The sequence below is a fragment of the Aquarana catesbeiana genome, linkage group LG05 (assembly GCF_042186555.1).
Source record: "Aquarana catesbeiana isolate 2022-GZ linkage group LG05, ASM4218655v1, whole genome shotgun sequence".
In the NCBI taxonomy this organism is placed as follows: Eukaryota; Metazoa; Chordata; class Amphibia; order Anura; family Ranidae; genus Aquarana; species Aquarana catesbeiana.
This window is the reverse complement of record NC_133328.1, coordinates 577,885,166-577,902,943: the sequence shown is the minus strand read 5'-3', so window position 1 is coordinate 577,902,943 and position 17,778 is coordinate 577,885,166. Positions and strand designations below refer to the sequence as shown.

Here is a 17,778-nt window from a genome sequence, read left to right as displayed (position 1 = left end):
CCATTTTAAATGTTCTCCATATAATGTTCCCCCCTACTCCCCTATTTTTTTTAATTTGTTTATTTATTTATTTCACCCTAGTGACACCAAACTCAAGAATCACCATACAAAAAAAAAAAATAAAAAATAAATAAATAATACTATAGGAAATAAAGAAAAATCGTAAACATTAAAAAAAAGAATTAAAAAAAAATTAAAAATCGTTCTTCCCCCCTTTGTTTTTCTTTTTTTGTAAAGAAAAAAAATTACCGTTAAGAAAAAAGAAGAATAAAAATGAGAGAAAAAAAAATGTAACAAATTAAAAAAAAAATGAATCTGTATTCTGTCAAAAAAAAAAAAAAACATTGAAACTGCCTTCAAACATTGTAGCTATTCAAAAGGCAACACCCTCTGTCGGTGGTGATTAACATATTAATTGACTCTCAGTGCAAATCTATTTGCACGTCAATCAGGCCACAAGAACTTGTATTACAGAGAGCAGGATCTCTGTTTAAAAAAAAAAAAAAAAAAAAATGTTTAAATGTTTTTCTTTTTAGAATTTAGTTGGGCCTGACTGCAATTAATTGGATTCAAGGCTTCTCCTTAAAACATAAAAAAAAATAAAAATTATGTTTTGAGGTCCTCTGTGTTTCAAAGTACTTTGTCCAATCTGGGTCCAATCATTTGTCCTTGTCTGTGTATTTCTCCTAAAATACAAAACTCAAAAATTAATAACACCTCACTGTACCTATCTGAGAGGTTCATAATGGACTAAACTAGTAGTGGATGATTGGAACAGACTTCCAGCTGAGATAATGCGTCCATCCACAGTAAGTACAGTCGAAAATGTACAGACACACCCACATATCTGTACTCTGTCAAACAAAAAGTTATAGGAAACCTGGTGTGTTTGTAAGTACTTAAAGTTTAAGAAGACAACCTGTAGACATAAAACCTTTACACATATTAACAGCACATGTGTCAATTTGGAAGGAAAAACAAAACACCAGATCTACTGAATCCATAAGATGCCACAGGGTGCAAAGCAATGCATTGTTATGTATTTTCCACGTATTAGAGTGAATGAAACTTCACTCTAAGCCACAGAAAAGGAAAAATTATCAAAACAAAATCCCTACAGTTTCTCAGAGTTATAGGGATGGAGATCTCTTATCTGTGCACAGGTTATTTATTCGCGAATACATATAAACTTGTAAAAAAAAAGTATTAATTTAAACTGGTACCAGTATTGAGCTCATTACAAACGAGAAAAATTAATAAAATAATCATAAACAGTACAAAGCATGCGCATTAGTGTGATCACACTTATTGTTGGCTATAAAAACAATGGTGAGTATCCCCTACAAAAAAAAAAAAAAATCTTTCTTTACACATGGACAGTTCATACCCATGCATTCCATCACTCAGACACACACATTCATTTAGATTGAACCCATACATCCTGGATAGAGCTTTGATAAATCGCAAATGAATTGTTATGTGTTTACGCAAACAGGAGAAAGGAAACAAAAAAAAACAAACAAAAACCAAGAACACCAACCAAAAACAAATACATAAATAAAAAATATATAAAATGAAGCAAGAGTAGGCTTCTGTACTAAACACTTCTTGTACCCTATACCTTTGAATATTTATGGCAGTCTTCTGATCCTTTGGGGAAGATAAACACCTGTATTACTAATAACCATGTTTGAATACCTAGCCTAATATACATTACCTTAGGTGTATGTATTTATGTATAAATACATTTATATTGATACACCTGATTAATATGTAAATACTTTTTCATGAGCTCCCTGCACCTGGAAAATATAACTTAGACAAAAGTTATTACCCTTTTCCCTTTCTTTCACACAAAGAAAACAAACACTGCCACATTGTTACATTTACATATTTACATTGGTATATGTTCACTGACATTCACCCTTGGATCTGATGAAAACAAATGACTCAGATCATAGACATCTGAATGACACATTAGATCTGGTATTTCTTTTGCTTTTTCTACATTGCTTATATTTAAGGTTTGTTCCCAGTAAGGTGAAGTCCTAGCAGATAGCATAGATAGGTTGGCCCCCCTTCCAGTATTTTCTGCTTGAATGGAACAGATGGTTTTCTGTGGGACCTTAACAATTTGATCAAAAGATTGTTTTATTTCTTTCAGTTCTTTCCTACACTGTACCACATCTGCATGGCATGCTTCATATTTTACCTTAAGAACATGTTGTGATGTTTCCATTATTTTATTGGTATTTTCCCAATTATGAATATGCGACTTCAGTAGTTCAATCTCATTTTCAAGAGAGGTAATTGTGCTAATTAACTTAACCTCTTTCAGAACTGATTTCCTGTGCTGTAATCTGAGATCACTTTCCATGGAATTTACATTCAAAGGGGAGCATGAGGCTATTTGCCTTTGACTAGTACCTGGGGGGCCATGCCTATAGATCTTATCTTTGGAGGCATTGTAATTGTAATGGTGCCTCTTTCTGTTTGAAAAGGTGGCAAATTCTCCTGTAGTGTGACTTGCTAAACAGGTTTTGTTGTTTGTACTCTGGTGATAAATCTTTGATTTCACAGAATTAGACCTTCTGGCTACATGAAAAAATTTGTGCATACAGTCCATGATGCATTGATATGAATCTCTAAGGGGATTTATAAAAAATCCACATTTAATTTTAAATTTTGGATGGGCATTAGCTATTAGGAGGGTTTTGTACTCTGGGTCCTCTCTGTGTACGTTTCTCCGTTTGCCTACATAGTAAGCTGACCATAGCCTGTTTGCATAAAGAAGTGGATTCTCATTATTTTCCTGTTTTGTTCTATACGCTGCTTTTAAGCCTAGGTCAAAGGGATATATTATTTTTAGCAATTCATCTACAGTTTCATTGTAATCTGCTCTTCCTTCTTTAACATGGTCTGGTAGGGAAGACCATGTGTCTAAGTTAACTGTTAATAGTAAAACTTTAACCTGATCTCTGGAGTTGGCAACTCCCAGCAATTTACATTGTTGCAAGACATTATCTGCATGAAATGTTATGTGCACTCCTGGCAACAGTTTGCCAATATTGTTAGCTACAAGTAGCACATTTTCTAAAGACTGTCTGTCCTCCCTATCCATCTTTTGTGCTGTGCTCTCAATTCCTGTTGATATGCATACATACAGGAAACAGCTCTCTTTTTTTTTTTTTTTAAATAGACTGAACCTTCATGCATAGAAACATTGGGCAACAGCTCTTTTCATCTCCTTCTAATGCATCTGGACTCTTCATGTACCAATTCTATATTATATTTAGCTTTTAACAAAAGTTATGTGTTCCTCGTAGGCTCCCTATTAATTACACACTGTAGAACACAGCTATTTCTTATAGCCCATTTTTATATCGAGCACATAGAGCACCCAATGTTCATTTTTTTAGCATTCAAATGAAAAACCCTTTCAAAGTGTGCCTTTTGTAGATATTGCAACCCCTTGAGATATTGCTGAAAGAGACCACCAAATTTTTCTGTCCCTTCGTGTTCGCCATTTTGTTGACTAGTTCTGTATTTTGTGCATACACCTCAATCATTGTAGTAGTATGGACATATACATATCTAGATCTGAGAGATCTTACAACAAAGAGGTAGTTCGTTCCGCAATACACATTTATTAATAGGGTTACGTAATCTATACAAAGTACACACCCAACAGTATTTACAACACAATGTACAGTGTAGGTCTCCTGGCTTACATGGTATTTACAAATTACCCACAACACCCATATTTACAGTACAGTATAAAATACAAGTATATTAGATTACCTGTTAACTTCAGGTCAGCCTGCTGACTGCTGTCTGTTCCCACACCAAAGAGTGAGTTAGCTTGGTCACAATGCATTATATCCCCCCCCCCCTTTCTGTCGTGTGGCTAATATAATTCTCCCTAATTGGTCACTGTACCTAGTAAATGTATATTGGGCACAGCCTGATTGGATGAGTCAAAGAAGGCTGTTGTTTACTACCCAGGGAAGATGTTCTCAGGGAGAACAAAAGGCCAACCTTTGAAGTTGAACTAATTACAATAACACCAACACAACACTCAGTATTTTAAATATATTTCCCTCTAACTGAAATATATTTCTAATTGCAATATTTTACAGCGATTAATGGAGATTTCACATAATCCCATAAGGCAACACAGGTTTCAGGCAAGCCGGGTCATACACTGGTGGGCAGATACAGTACAGGAGCAGCAGGCAAAGCGTAGTCTTGTAGCAGGCCGGGTCGGTAACAGGCGGGCAGCGAAGGACCAAGGAGCAGGCAGAAGAGGCGTCAGGACAAGGTCAAAGGCAAGCCGGGTAACAGGAATCAGGTAAGCAGGATAACAAGCGGAAAGGGGTCTCAGGAACGCTGTAGACCGGACAGCAAGATGGCATGGTGACAGTCTTCTTTAAATAGTGCTTTTGGCGCCAAGTACCGTCACATGGCGCACGCGCCGGGCGGCTCTTTTGATAGGAACTCTGCGCACAGATCTTCTACTGTCAGCCGGGCTGCTAGGACGTCTTCCTTGACAATATCCCTGTATCTTGTGGTCATTCAGGTGTTTTTTGAAACTATCGATGCTCCCCGATAAAACCACTGCCTGTGGAAGGGAATTCCACATCCTTGCCACTCTAATGCCCCGTACACACGATCGCACATTCCGACAACAAAATCCATGTTTTGGCTCAAACTTGTCTTGCATACACACGGTCACACAAATCTTGTCGGAAATTCTGAACGTCAAGAACGCGGTGACGTACAACATGTACGACAAGCCGACATAAATTAAGTTTAATAGCCAGTGCGGCTCTTCTGCATAATTCCGAGCATGCGTGGAATGTTGTACATCGGAATTGTGTACACACGATCGGAATTTCCGACAACGGATTTTGTTGTCGGAAAATTTGAGCTCCAGATCTCATAGTTTGTTTGACGGAAATTCCGACGGAAAATGTCCGATGGAGCCTACACACGGTCGGAATTTTCGACAACAAGCTCCCTTCGAACATATGTTGTCGGAAAATCCGATCGTGTGTACGCGGCATTAGGGTAAAGAACCCTCTACGCAGTTTAAGGTTAAACCTCTTTTCTTCTCATTTTAATGAGTGGCCATGTGTCTTATTAAACTCCCTTTAGTGGAAAAGTTATATCCCTATTGTGTGGTCACCAGTACGGCATTTGTAAATTGAAATCATATCCCCTCTCAAGCGTCTCTTCTCCAGAGAGAATAAGTTCAGTGCTCGCAACCTTTCCTCATAGCTAATATCCTCCAGTCCCTTTATTAGCTTTGTTGCCCTTCTTTGTACTCGCTCCATTTCCAGTACATCCTTCCTAAGGACTGGAGCCCAGAACTGGACAGCATACTCTAGGTGCAGGTACATCTCCCAAAAGCCAAGCATTTGGGCAGGCTCTTGGGAGTATAGGCGGCAGCATTATTTTGCTAGGAAATAAACCAAAGTAAGCATATGGAAAGAGGAATAGGGGGGGGGGGGGGATATAGGCAAACGTCTGTAGTCCAGCAATCAGAGCTGACAACGCTGGTTGGGATTTTGGTGCAGCAAAGGCACTTTGTTGTCAGGTCACTATAGAAGGTTAGGAGCACACTGCATTACTGGCAAATCAACAGGTATTTTTCTGTATTTGTAGCATTTTTAAAGCAATAAAATACGGGGGAATAGGGAACCGCTTACCTCCTGCCATGTTTTTTGTAAAACAAATTGGGATAAATAGAGGCAGAGAAGAGGGAATATTATCATAGCAAAGACAGGCGTGAAGCAGTCAGTACTTTCTCTTATGCTTCTCTGATATCTGTATATTTTGTATTGAAGTTTACAGTCTATGTTGTCCTTATGGTTGTGTGCCCCTAGCCTTACACTGTACAAAGCTGTACAGCCATATTTTAAAAACACATTTATTACTGCAAGTATCAGTACCTATATTTTTCCTTATATTAGCTTCATGTGATCCCCTGTACAGGAAGCCTAATGCCGGGCTTAGACGGTTAGTTTTTTTTCGAGGTGGATGGAGGAATCCCCCCTGTCAGGACATTATATTTTGACAGCGGTTTCTGCTGCTGTCAGGATACACTGATAAGAAGTTTTCCAGCCTGTGCGTTCAACAGATCACCCCTCTATACGACCCAAATTTTGATCCGGCTTAAGAATGGAGCTTCTGACATGAGACGGGAGCAGAGTATAGCGATTACCCTGTTAGTGTGTTTCAGCTTCACTCTCCAATAAGATTGTGAATGGTTCAGTAAGCAAGCTGCATTCCTAAATGCAGTGGTGAAAGGGGAAGTCACTGGATTGCCTATGCAGTATGGCAGGGGTGTCTGCATTTCAGGACCAACTGAATAAATGTAGTTTTTCTATGTTATGCAAAATAGTGCACATACCCATATATGTATTACGTATGTGTATTTAGCTATTTGCTTGGTGTTTAGCCTTAATAGAATTTTATCAAGGTGAACATATCTGCTTCATGATGAAGAATGTGTTCCCTATTACACATTTTAAATGTCATTCTTTCCCCCTATCCTTTGTATAGCACATATATGTTTTACAGGTATTAAGGTATTTATTTTATGTATGTATTATGTACATCATGCAAAACTAATATTAACATTTATATTGAGAAACCGAAAATATATAAATATACAGAACATATTAATTCTTAAGCATACATAATGGGGTTGATTTACTAAAGACAAATATACTGTGCACTGCAAGTGCAGTTGCTCTAGATCAGGGATATGCAATTAGCGGACCTCCAGCTGTTGCAGAACTACAAGTCCCATGAGGCATAGCAAGACTCTGACAGCCACAACCATGACACCCAGAGGCAGAGGTATGATGTAGTTTTGCAATAGCTGGAGGTCCGCTCGCTAATTGTATATCCCTGCTCTAGATCTTAGTATAGGAGGGGAAGGTCTGCTGATTTCTATCATCCAATCACATGCAAGCAAAAATGCTGTTTTTCTATTTTCCTTGCATGTAATTGGGTATTCTTTTCAAAGTGAAGCTTTACCTCATTTACTAAGCACTGGAGCAACTGCACTTGCAGTGTACAGTGTATTTGCCTTTAGTAAATCCACCTCATTGTGTCTTGATTGCTCACCCCAAATGCACTAAGTCCTATAAAGTGTAATTTATATATTGTATTTGTTTTAAGCATCACAGAAACCCATATCTGCAATATTGAAGAACGCACAAGGTGTTCAGGAAGAAGATGAGTATTCTGTATCCATTGCAGATTCTCCTATCCCCAGTCCAGTAAGAATTTATATTGAGCAGAAAGAAGAGAAATCAAATAATACAGATCAGCAGGAAAAAGACCAAGAAAATGTGCAGGACAGAAATGTCCCAGTCTTCCCAACAATGGAGGACTTTTCCTTTTATTATGTTGATCAAGTTATGAAGACTGCGGTATCCAAGCTTAATGGAGAGAAGGTGGAACATAATGCAGGTGAGATTGATGTTTTCAGCCTATCAGAGGTGGTGATTCAGCCTCTGCAGAACACAAGCGCTCTTTCCACCACCTCTGAATCCACAATTGAAGAAGAAATTGACATCTCGGAATCAGACAGCGATGAGCCGGAAGACCTGGAGTCCTCACGTAATAAGCATGAATACTCCCATATCCACAGCCGGAAAGCATTTGAAAGGTTTAAATCTTTTATAAAAGGAACATCTGGGGAAAAACTATTCTGGTTATGGATGGACATTGAACGACTGAAAGCTATAACTGACATGAAGAGAAAGCAGAGGTACTCATATTGCACCAGTTTCTTATTTGGATATTGATACTTAAAAAATATATTTTGCACTGGGTATTGATGGAGATAGGTACTTGGATATTCTTTATTTTCTAAAAAAAAGCCCAAATTGGCTGCGGTGTCAAATATAACCTCTAGATGTAAAAAAAAAAAAAAACCATCAGCAGTGTAAACAAATCTGCACTAAAAGTGCAAAAAGGGCATTTTTGTAACACACCTGAACATGGGCCAATGAGGACTGAAATTAGCCCCCTACTGATCTACTAAAGAAAAAAAGTGCAAAACCTATAAAGGTGTAAGACCAATATAATCAGAATGTGCAATGTTCCTAGAAATAGGAAAACAGAGGGACAGCTACAACATATAATTTGTATTCAAATTCAAGAAGCAAGCTTCAGAGTATGACCCCAATGATTGGTTACCAGTGCAAAGCTGCACCAGATTCTGTGTGCACCAGTTTTAGTAAGTCATCCGCAGTATGTCATTATACTATAATAATGTGATATTGTACTTGTAATATTTTTTCCAGTCATCTTAACAAGATGAAAAAAATATACCTGGTGGCCACCGGAGACCATTATCTTCAGGGTGAAGTCCTAATGAAACTGGACCTTCTCGATACCAATCAGTGGAGTGAAAGCCATCTACACTCTGTTCAGGGTGAAATTGTCAAGCGACTCCTTCTTTACTGGTAAGAATCTCTGTCCATTCAAATAAAAAAAAAAAAAAGTTTCTGCATTTATGAGAAATCTGAAATAAGTCAATGTTACAATTAAAGCATATCTAAACCCAAAAAGAAAAAAATAATATATTGCAGCTTACCCTTACTAATGCTTATACTTATACTGTGGTGCCTGCATTTGTTTTCTTTTTTTTTCACTTTATTTTCAACTGGTGATCCAGCAAGTAAATCTGATATTTTTTAACTTCAGTTAATGAACCAAGCTGTCCAGCAAAAGTGGCAGTTAGAGGGTTGAGACAAACCATTAAAAGCTGAACTAAACCCTCCTTTCCTTTGCAGCCAGAGAAGCTTCCATCTTAGCCTCTGTTTGATCTGCAGTTGCCATGGTGCTGCACATGTGATCAGTTATGACACCAGCTATCTGACAGCTTGATGGTTAAGTTGAGAGCTAACATAAGCACACTAGTAACTGTAAGAGCCCATTTAAACGATGTGTGGCGACCTGCATATTTACACAGTGTATTTGAAGGCACGTCAACATACAACAGCGCAACACACTGCGCCGCTGTGCAGAAACATCAATGAATAAATAAAGTTAATCTGGAGCTGACACTGATACTAGTCTGCACTGTAAAAAGCTGCATGTGTGAACCTAGCCTAACAGTTATTGTTCACTGCATGCCTTGAATATAATTTTTGGCACCTATTTACTGTGTGCCAGCCTTTGGTGGATGACAGTGGGACATGGCTAGATTCACTGGGCTGGTAAACACTAGGATATTTCAGCTCACCCCTGCAGACCAGGTAAGGAGAGCTTAACACTAATGTTAACCCCAGAGAAGTATAGTTCCTCTGTAAAAAGTGTTAGGTGGAGTTCAGCTTTAGGCCTCATGCATTTGGCCATCTCCAGGGCTTTTTTTCACTGTGAACGCAGGGAAACGCAGTTCCGGCATATCCAGCACTAAATGTATGTAATGGCAATGGGTGCTGGGGTGCGCTGGAAGGTCTATTTAAGCTAGCTGCTAGGGGATCTATTGTTGCTGGATGGGATGTATTTTTGCATGGCAGTCTATTGTTGCTGAGGAGGTCTATTGTTGCTGGTGGGGCTTATGTTGCTGGGGGGGGGGGGGGGGCAGTTGTCGCTGAGGGATCTACTGCTGAGAAAGGGGTCTATTGTTCTTGGCTGCTGGAGAATCTATTGACGCTGGCTACTGGGAGATCTGTTGTCACTGCCAGGGGTCTATTAGTGCTGGGGTGATATTTTGTTGCAGGGGTCCATTGTTTCTGGAGGAATACATTGTTGCCTGGGGGGTATATTGCTGCTAGCTGTGGGGGATCTATTTTACTGATTTTCTTGTTGTCATTAACAAATTCCATACCAATTACTTAGCAACACAAAATTATACTTGGTTCTTCTAAATGGGGCGGTGCTGGGAGGTGGGTAGGGGGTGGAACCAAGGTATGGTGCTCAGAGGTGGGTAGGGGCAGACAAGAACTGACTCAGAAGTTCCAGCACTTATTCTCTGAGAAAAAAAGCCTTGGCCATTTCTGACGTTTGTAAACGCATGTAACACGTTTAGGTGCATCAAGAACTTGGGTGTTAATTAAAGAGGAGTTCCGCCTGGGAAAAAAAATTAAAAGCCAGCAGCTACAAATACTGTAGCTGCTGACTTTTAATAAATGGACACTTACCTGTCCAGGGAGCCTGCAATGTCGGCTCCCCAGCCGAATTTCGGATCTGCTGTAGGGTGCTGCCACCGCCATTCATTGTAAGGGAAACTGGCAGTGAAGCCTTTTGGCTTCACATCCGGTTCCCTTACTGAGCATGCGTGAAGTGCGCTGTGCTTTTTTACTGGCCAGGGGGCAGAGGAAAGAAGAGGGGGGGGCGACCTTCAGAGGGAGGGTGAGCGGGGTGGGGAGCTGGAGAAGATAAGTGGAGGTTCCACTTTTGGGTGGAACTTCGCTTTAATTCCATTGGCCAGAATAATAATTTATTTTGGCCATTGAAATGAATTAACGCTCAAGTGGTAAAGGTGTCTAGGATAACACACGTTTACACAGACATCAATAGTTTGTTGATGGCGGCGACAAGGGGGCGGTGCCTGGTCAGTATTCGCTCCATAAGACGCAGGGACATTTTCCCCCATTGCATGTTATGGTGCGAAAAATACGGTACCTTTCCTTTTTAATCTGCAGCCGCTGTCATTTTCTGAAAATGCAATGCAATATGGCTACCTGAAGTGTGTACTGAACACTCCACAGAAACACAATTTCCTGCTTGTGTGATTGGCTCACTGATTTTCCCAGAAGTCTGCACTAAGATACAAGTCCGATTTCAGGCATCCCCTGCAACAAAAATGTCATTTTTGGTGAGATACTCCCAATAGGAACATGTCTAAAGGGATGCAGACCCTGCAGCTTTCCTCAGTGCCCAGCTGGTTGATAATTTGAAACCACTCCCATTAGACCCACTGAACACATGGGCACAGATGAACACACAGTGATTTCTTCAGAATAAGAAAAGGTAGCAATCTGCAACAAAGGTTGTTATAATCCTTGCAATGTACATAGATCACCTAGAGGGGAATGATTTTTTCAACAAAAGTGGAGTTACAAAGGAAATGCCGCTCTGTGAAGTCTCCGTACTTTCGTGAGTACTCCCACCCTACTACACAGTGCTGGGTGCTGGCTATGCTCAAGTCTACGGAGATAGAAAAATCCTGGACTGCCGCACTGAGCTATGAGTAAGCATCTTTGGATGTGAAATGCGTTAGCCATTTTATTCCCGCTGTGCCCACTTTTTGTTATGTCTGCTATTTTGGATTTTAATCTCATTTTTCAATAAAGATTCTTTTGTATGGAGTGCGGCAGTCCAGGATTTTTCTATCTCCCTAAAATTCAGCTTTTAATTGTTACTTAAAGCAGGGGTCCACCTATCTATCGTTTTTTTTTTTTTTTGAGTTCATTCACAAACTTTTCTTCTCAGCATTACATACTCACATATTGTGTGTAATATGTCCGCCTGTGTCGGAAAGAATAACTTATATTATTCACTGCAGGCGGTTTCCATCTTCATTGTGGGCATTTGAAGCCCACAAGCATTTATTTCCTGGATGTGGTGAATGCTGTGCTCCCAGCATTCACCGCTCGTTCCCGTTCATGCTCAGTGGCATCCTGGGAAGCCTGAGACTAGCTCCCAGGAGTCTGGGAGAGGCTAGAAACACGCCTACTCCCACGGGAGGAGAACCAGGAAGTGCAAAGAAGAATAGAAAAATAAAAGGTAATTACGGCGATTTAAATTTTTTTAAACGGCATGTCAGCATCTAGGCAAGGAAGAGAATACATACAGATATTGTTCAAAATTTGGGTGGAACCCCGCTTTAAGTTCATCCAAATTTGATAGTGCATCTAACACCACCCTCTCCCCAGGCTGACAATGCTGCTGTCTAAGGGTCCTTTCACACTGGGGCGGGGGCGTTGTTGGCGGTAAAGCGCCGCTATTGTAAGCGGCGCTTTACCGTCGGTATGCGGCCGCTAGCGGGCCGGTTTTACCCCCCTGCTAGCGGCCGAGAAAGGGTTAAAACCACCACAAAGCGCCTCTGCAGAGGCGCTTTGCCGGCGGTATAGCCGCTCCGTCCCATTGATTTCAATGGGCATGAGCGGTAAAGGAGCGGTATACACACCGCTCCTTCACCGCTCCGAAGATGCTGCTGGCAGGACTTTTATTACCGTCCTGCCAGCGCATCGCTCCAGTGTGAAAGCCCTCGAGGCTTTCACACTGGAATGAAAGCAGGGGCTGTTTCGGGTCGGTTTGCAGGCGCTATTATTAGCGCAATAGTGCCTGCAAACCGCCCCAGTGTGAAAGGGCTCTAAGGGTGGCTTTCTTGCTCCTACATCCAGAGTGGAGACACCCTAATACAAGCAGTGTGTTACTGGCTGGATCGTCAGGTTTAAATAAAGGGAAAAAAAAGCTTAAAGTGATATTAAAGCCTTGTTTTTTTGTTTTTTTTCTTTTTAAATAACAAACATGTTATACTTATCTGCTCTGTGCCGTGGTTTTGCCCATAGCAGCCCGGATCCTCCTCTTCTTGGGTCCCATGCCGGCACTTCTGGTTTCTCCCTCCTGGCGGGTGCCTCCACAGCAAGCAGCTTGCTGTGAGGGCACCCAAGCAGGCGCGCTCCTGACCCGTGGCTCTGTGTGTCCATTCACACATGGAGCCGTGGCTTGGCCTCGTCCCCTCCATTTCCTGATTGGCTCACTGGCTTCAATTGACAATTAGGAGTGCGAGTCCCCAGACATCGCTGGATCAAGAGGAGACTCAGGTAAGTATTAAGGGGGGATGGGGGGGCTGCTGCACACAAAAGGTTTTTTACCTTCAGGCAGAGAATGCATGAATGTTAAAAAACCTTGTGCCTTTACAACCACTTTAAGAAAACTAAGGCTACTTTCACACTGAAAGCGCCCGATGTTAGTGGTAAAGTTTTACTGTCATTTTAGCAGCGCTTTTCCGCAGCTAGTTGGGTGCTTTTAACCCAGAAGAAGGGGTTAAAAGCACCCGTGTTGTGGCGCTGCCGAAGCGCTTTGCAGGCACTTCGGCAGCGCTGCCGATTCATTTCAATGGGCAGGATGTTTTGGGACACCGCTCCCAAACCGCCCCAAAGATGCTGCTTGCAGGACTTTTCAGAACGTCCCACAAGCGCACCGCCCCGGTGTGAAAGCACTCGGGTGGCATGGAAGGCATTTTTCAGGTGCTTTACAGGCGCTATTTTTATTGCTAAAACGCCTTCAGTGTGAAAGGGGTCTTTTTTTTTTAATTGTTTATTTATATCAGATAACCGGTTCACCGGGACATACAACAATATGTGATCACCTTTAACATCGTGAAAGGGGTCTTAAAGAATCACCAGGCTGCAATATATGAGATTTTTTTTTAGGTATAGATAAACTTTCATTTTAATGCACAGTCAGTCCCTGGATATAATACATCATTTGTATGCAAGTTGGAACAGGTAAATTTTTTAACAACAGCCAAAAAAATTATTTTTACATTTTTTGGATAGCATAGGGAAGGGTTAATACCCCTGTAACATTTATTTTGCTGTCTGTGCCCCTGTTCAGAAGATTTCACCTCACTTTTTTCCCTGTGTCAACTGGATTTTGAAAATTTTGGGTTGTTGTGGAAACAAGGATCCATGTTAAAGCATCAGTGGAGTCACCTTTTTCCCATGATAACTCTTACAGGAGTGAATTTCCTTTCCTAGGGGTAATTTTCCTCTCACTTCCTGTTGTCTCCCTCCATTTGTAAGTATGAGTCATATGTAAGTCGGATGTTTGTAACTCGGGGGCTGCCTGTATATACAGTAGCTCACAAAAGTGAGTATACCCCTCATATTTTTGTAAATATTTTATTATATCTTTGTGACAACTCTGAAGAAATGACACTTTGCTACAATGTAAAGTAGTGAGTGTACAGCTTGCATAACAGTGTAAATTTGCTGTCCCCTCAAAATAACTCAACACACAGCCATTAATGTCTAAACCACTGGCAACAAAAGTGAGTCAAAATTTTGTGTGGCCACCATTATTTTCCAGTAGTGCCTTAACCCTCTTGGACATGGAGTTCACCTGAGCTTCACAGGTTGCCACTGGAGTCCTCTTCCACTCCTCCATGACGACATCGCAGAGCTGGTGGGTGTTAGAGATCTTGGGCTCCTCCATCTTCCGTTTGAAGATGCCCCACAGATGCTCAATAGGGTTTAGGTCTGGAGACATGCTTGGCCAGTCCATCACCTTTACCCTAAGCTTCTTTAGCAAGGCAGTGGTCGTCTTGGAGGGGTGTTTGGGGTCATTTTTATGTTGGAATACTGCCCTGAAGCCCAGTCTCCGAAGGGAGGGGATCATGCTCGGCGTTCATGGTTCCCTCAATGAACTGTAGCTCCCCAGTGCCGGCAGCACTCATGCAGCTCCAGACCATGACACTCCCACCACTGTGCTTGACTGTGGGCAAGACACACTTATCTTTGTACTCCCCACCTGGTTGCCGCCACACACGCTTGACACAATCTGAACCAAATAAGTTTATCTTGGTCTCATCAGACCACAGGACATGGTTCCAGTAATCCATGTCCTTAGTCTGCTTGTCTTCAGCAAATTGTTTGCAGGCTTTCTTGTGCATCATCTTTAGAAGAGGCTTCCTTCTGGGATGACAGCCATGCAGGCCAATTTGATGCCGTGTGCTGCATATGGTCTGAGTACAGACAGGCTGAACCCCCTGCCCTTCAACCTCTGCAGCAATGCTGGCAGCACTCATATGTCAATTTCCCAAAGACAACCTCTGGATATGATGCTGAGCACGTGCACTCAACTTCTTTGGTCGACCATGGCGAGGCCTGTTCTGAGTGGAACCTGTCCTGGTAAACCACTGTATGGGTTTGGCCACCATGCTGCAGCTCAGTTTCAGGGTCTTGGCAAACTTCTTATAGCCTAGGCCATCTTTATGTAGAGCAACAATTCTTTTTTTTCAGATCCTCAGAGAGTTCTTTGCCATGAGTTGCCATGTTGAACTTCCAGTGACCAGTATGAGAGAGTGGGAGCGATAACACCAAATTTAACACACCTGCTCCCCATTTACACCTGAGACCTTGTAACACTAACGAGTCACATGACACCAGGAGGGTAAATGGCTAATTGGGCCCAATTTGAAAATTTTCACTTAGGGGTGTACTCACTTTTGTTGCCAGCGGTTTAGACATTAATGGCTGTGTGTTGAGTTATTTTGAGAGGACAGCAAATTTACACTGTTCTACAAGCTGTACACTCACTACTTTACATTGTCAAGTGTCATTTCTTCAGTGTTGTCACATGAAAAGATATAATAAAATATTTACAAAAATCTGCGGGGTGTACACACTTTTGTGAGATACCGTATATGATTTCTCTTTTTGTTTCATTTTCAAGAAAGAAAAAGGGCCCATTAATACAGCTAGCAGTCAAAGATTAAACTGTTTTTCTTTTTTGACCCAGATTATTATAATTTTTTTCCTTGGTTTCCAAAGTCATCAAATCACTAACCATTTGAGAAGTAGGACAGCCTTTTCTGCTAAATATATCTGTTCCAAGGCTCTTTCTTGTTATGGGGGAATGGCAGCCTAATGCCGCGTACACACGGAATTTCCAACAACAAATGTTCGATGTGAGCTTGTTGTCGGAAATTCCGACCGTGTGTAGGCTCCATCGGACATTTGTTGTTGGAATTTCTGACAACAAAAATTTGAGAGCTGGTTCTCAAATTTTCCGACAACAAAATCCATTGTCGGAAATTCCGATCGTGTGTACACAATTCCGACGCACAAAATTCCACGCATGCTCGGAATCAAGCAGAAGAGCCGCACTGGCTACTGAACTTCGTTTTTTTCGGCTCGTCGTACGTGTTGTACGTCACCGCGTTCTTGACGTTCGGAATTTTTGACAACATTTGTGCGACCGTGTGTATGCAAGACAAGTTTGAGCCAACATCCGTCGGAAATAAATCCAGGATTTTGTTGTCGGAATGTCCGATCGTGTGTACGCGGCATATGAATTGCAGTGCTTATGAAATCCAAAAAGACTCTGTCACTGCAAGAAAAGTAAGAGCTGCTGACAGTTAGTGGAGGCAGCCAGTAAGAATACAGAAGACGGGTAAGACCGAGCAAGCTCCAACACTACCTCCAAAATGTCAGAGCTTTGCCTGCTCTTCAATCTATTAATCTGGGTAAGATCTTTGTAAAATTCTGAAACAGCTGCATTTATTTCATTCAAGGGGGCCGAGGTTTTGTTTGGCTGATACACCGTCTGCTAATATAGTTGGTGCAGATCTTAAATTTTGGTATGACCGTCAACTAAGACCTAAAAGAGATGCAGACCCCTTTGCACAGACAATATCATTGTTACCTCTCAGACCCAAGTCTTGTGCACCAAGGATATCAGTGGCAAGTTTTCCGGTGAGTGCTCATATGTTTATATTCTAATCAGTCAGCATTAGTTACAAGACAATCTGAAACTTCTAACACAAATAATCTGACAGATTATGACAGTAATAAAAATGGGATATAAATATTCCTGCTTTGTCACAGTCAATCCAGTTTATGCTTGTTTTCTTGACTCAAGAAATAATTTTAATTTCAACGCACATTTCTTAAACTGAGGATGTGCCATCTTTTGGATTTTGCAAGTATGTTGTACATGGAGATACCTGTTCTTCTGTTTTAGGAAGCAGTTGCCATTATTTATTTTGAAGTGTAGAGATTTCTGTTCTCTTAAATTAAACCTCAGCCTTTTTTTTTTAATGGGGCCCTAGAAATTGTTAGTCATAATGCGCTACTATGCACAGCACTTTAAGATTTTCTCTTCCTGGTTAACACTACAGTGAAGCCTGGGCATACAGCCAAGACAGTTGATTGGAGGAAAGGCACACACCCCCCTCTCCTCATAGGTAGAGACTTTCAGCTCTGTTCGATGAATGGTTCTGGACTCTGCTAATCTATTTATAGCATCCTCCCCAACACAAATTTCAGCCTGCTTTTACCATATATGTCGGAGAACATGTCAGGAGTTATCAGGCTGATAACAGAAGAATGGAGCAGGAGACAGCTACGGGACATAGTGCTTTGAAGAAAGATAACAAAACACTGCAGATATATGTGCCCAGCTCAAATTTCATATATCACATTTACATCCACTTTAATGTACTTCTTTTGCAGAAATAAAAACACTTTCTATTTAGCCTAAATAGCCATTACCTCAGAGTCCAGCTTCTCTATTCCATCATTACAGGCATACCCCACTTTTAAGTACACAATGGGGTTTATTTACTAAAGCTGGAAAGTGCAAAATCAGGCTCCCGTCTGCATAGAAACCAATTAGCTTTTAACCCCAGCTTGTTCAATTAAGCTTTGGTAATAAAACCTGGAAGCTCATTGGTTTCTATGCAGAAGTGAGCCTGATTTTGCACTTTCCAGCTTTAGTAAATAAACCCCATTGTGTACTTAAAAGTGGGGTATGCCTGTATTTAAATTTTGCATAATAAATGGTCTTCATTTGGGAATATGCTGCTGGTGTTAGTATGTTATCCACATCTTAAGGTGTTGCTGTTACACAATATGTATATTTTTATTTATAATGGTATATATAATGTCCTTAGGCAAAAAAAATGGATGCCTGAGTACTAATGTGAACGGTGATCACTGATTACATTAGAAAAATGTGCAGCTGAGGAGATGGGAGTGATCTCCTGGAGTAGAAGGGCAGATGTAGGGTATATGT

The 17,778-nt window shown here is 41.0% G+C and overlaps 1 protein-coding gene across 2 annotated transcripts in view; it reads left to right on the top strand.

Moving 5' to 3' along the window:
• The window catches only part of RGS22 (regulator of G protein signaling 22), a 159,579-nt gene that overhangs the window by 32,959 nt on the left and 108,842 nt on the right, over positions 1–17,778 (top strand). For both annotated transcript variants that reach the window (XM_073632037.1, XM_073632036.1), the window contains exons 8-10: positions 7,192–7,786; positions 8,325–8,486; positions 16,277–16,457. In XM_073632037.1, coding sequence (XP_073488138.1) covers positions 7,192–7,786; positions 8,325–8,486; positions 16,277–16,457 — 938 coding nt within the window. The remainder of the gene's footprint in view (positions 1–7,191; positions 7,787–8,324; positions 8,487–16,276; positions 16,458–17,778) is intronic.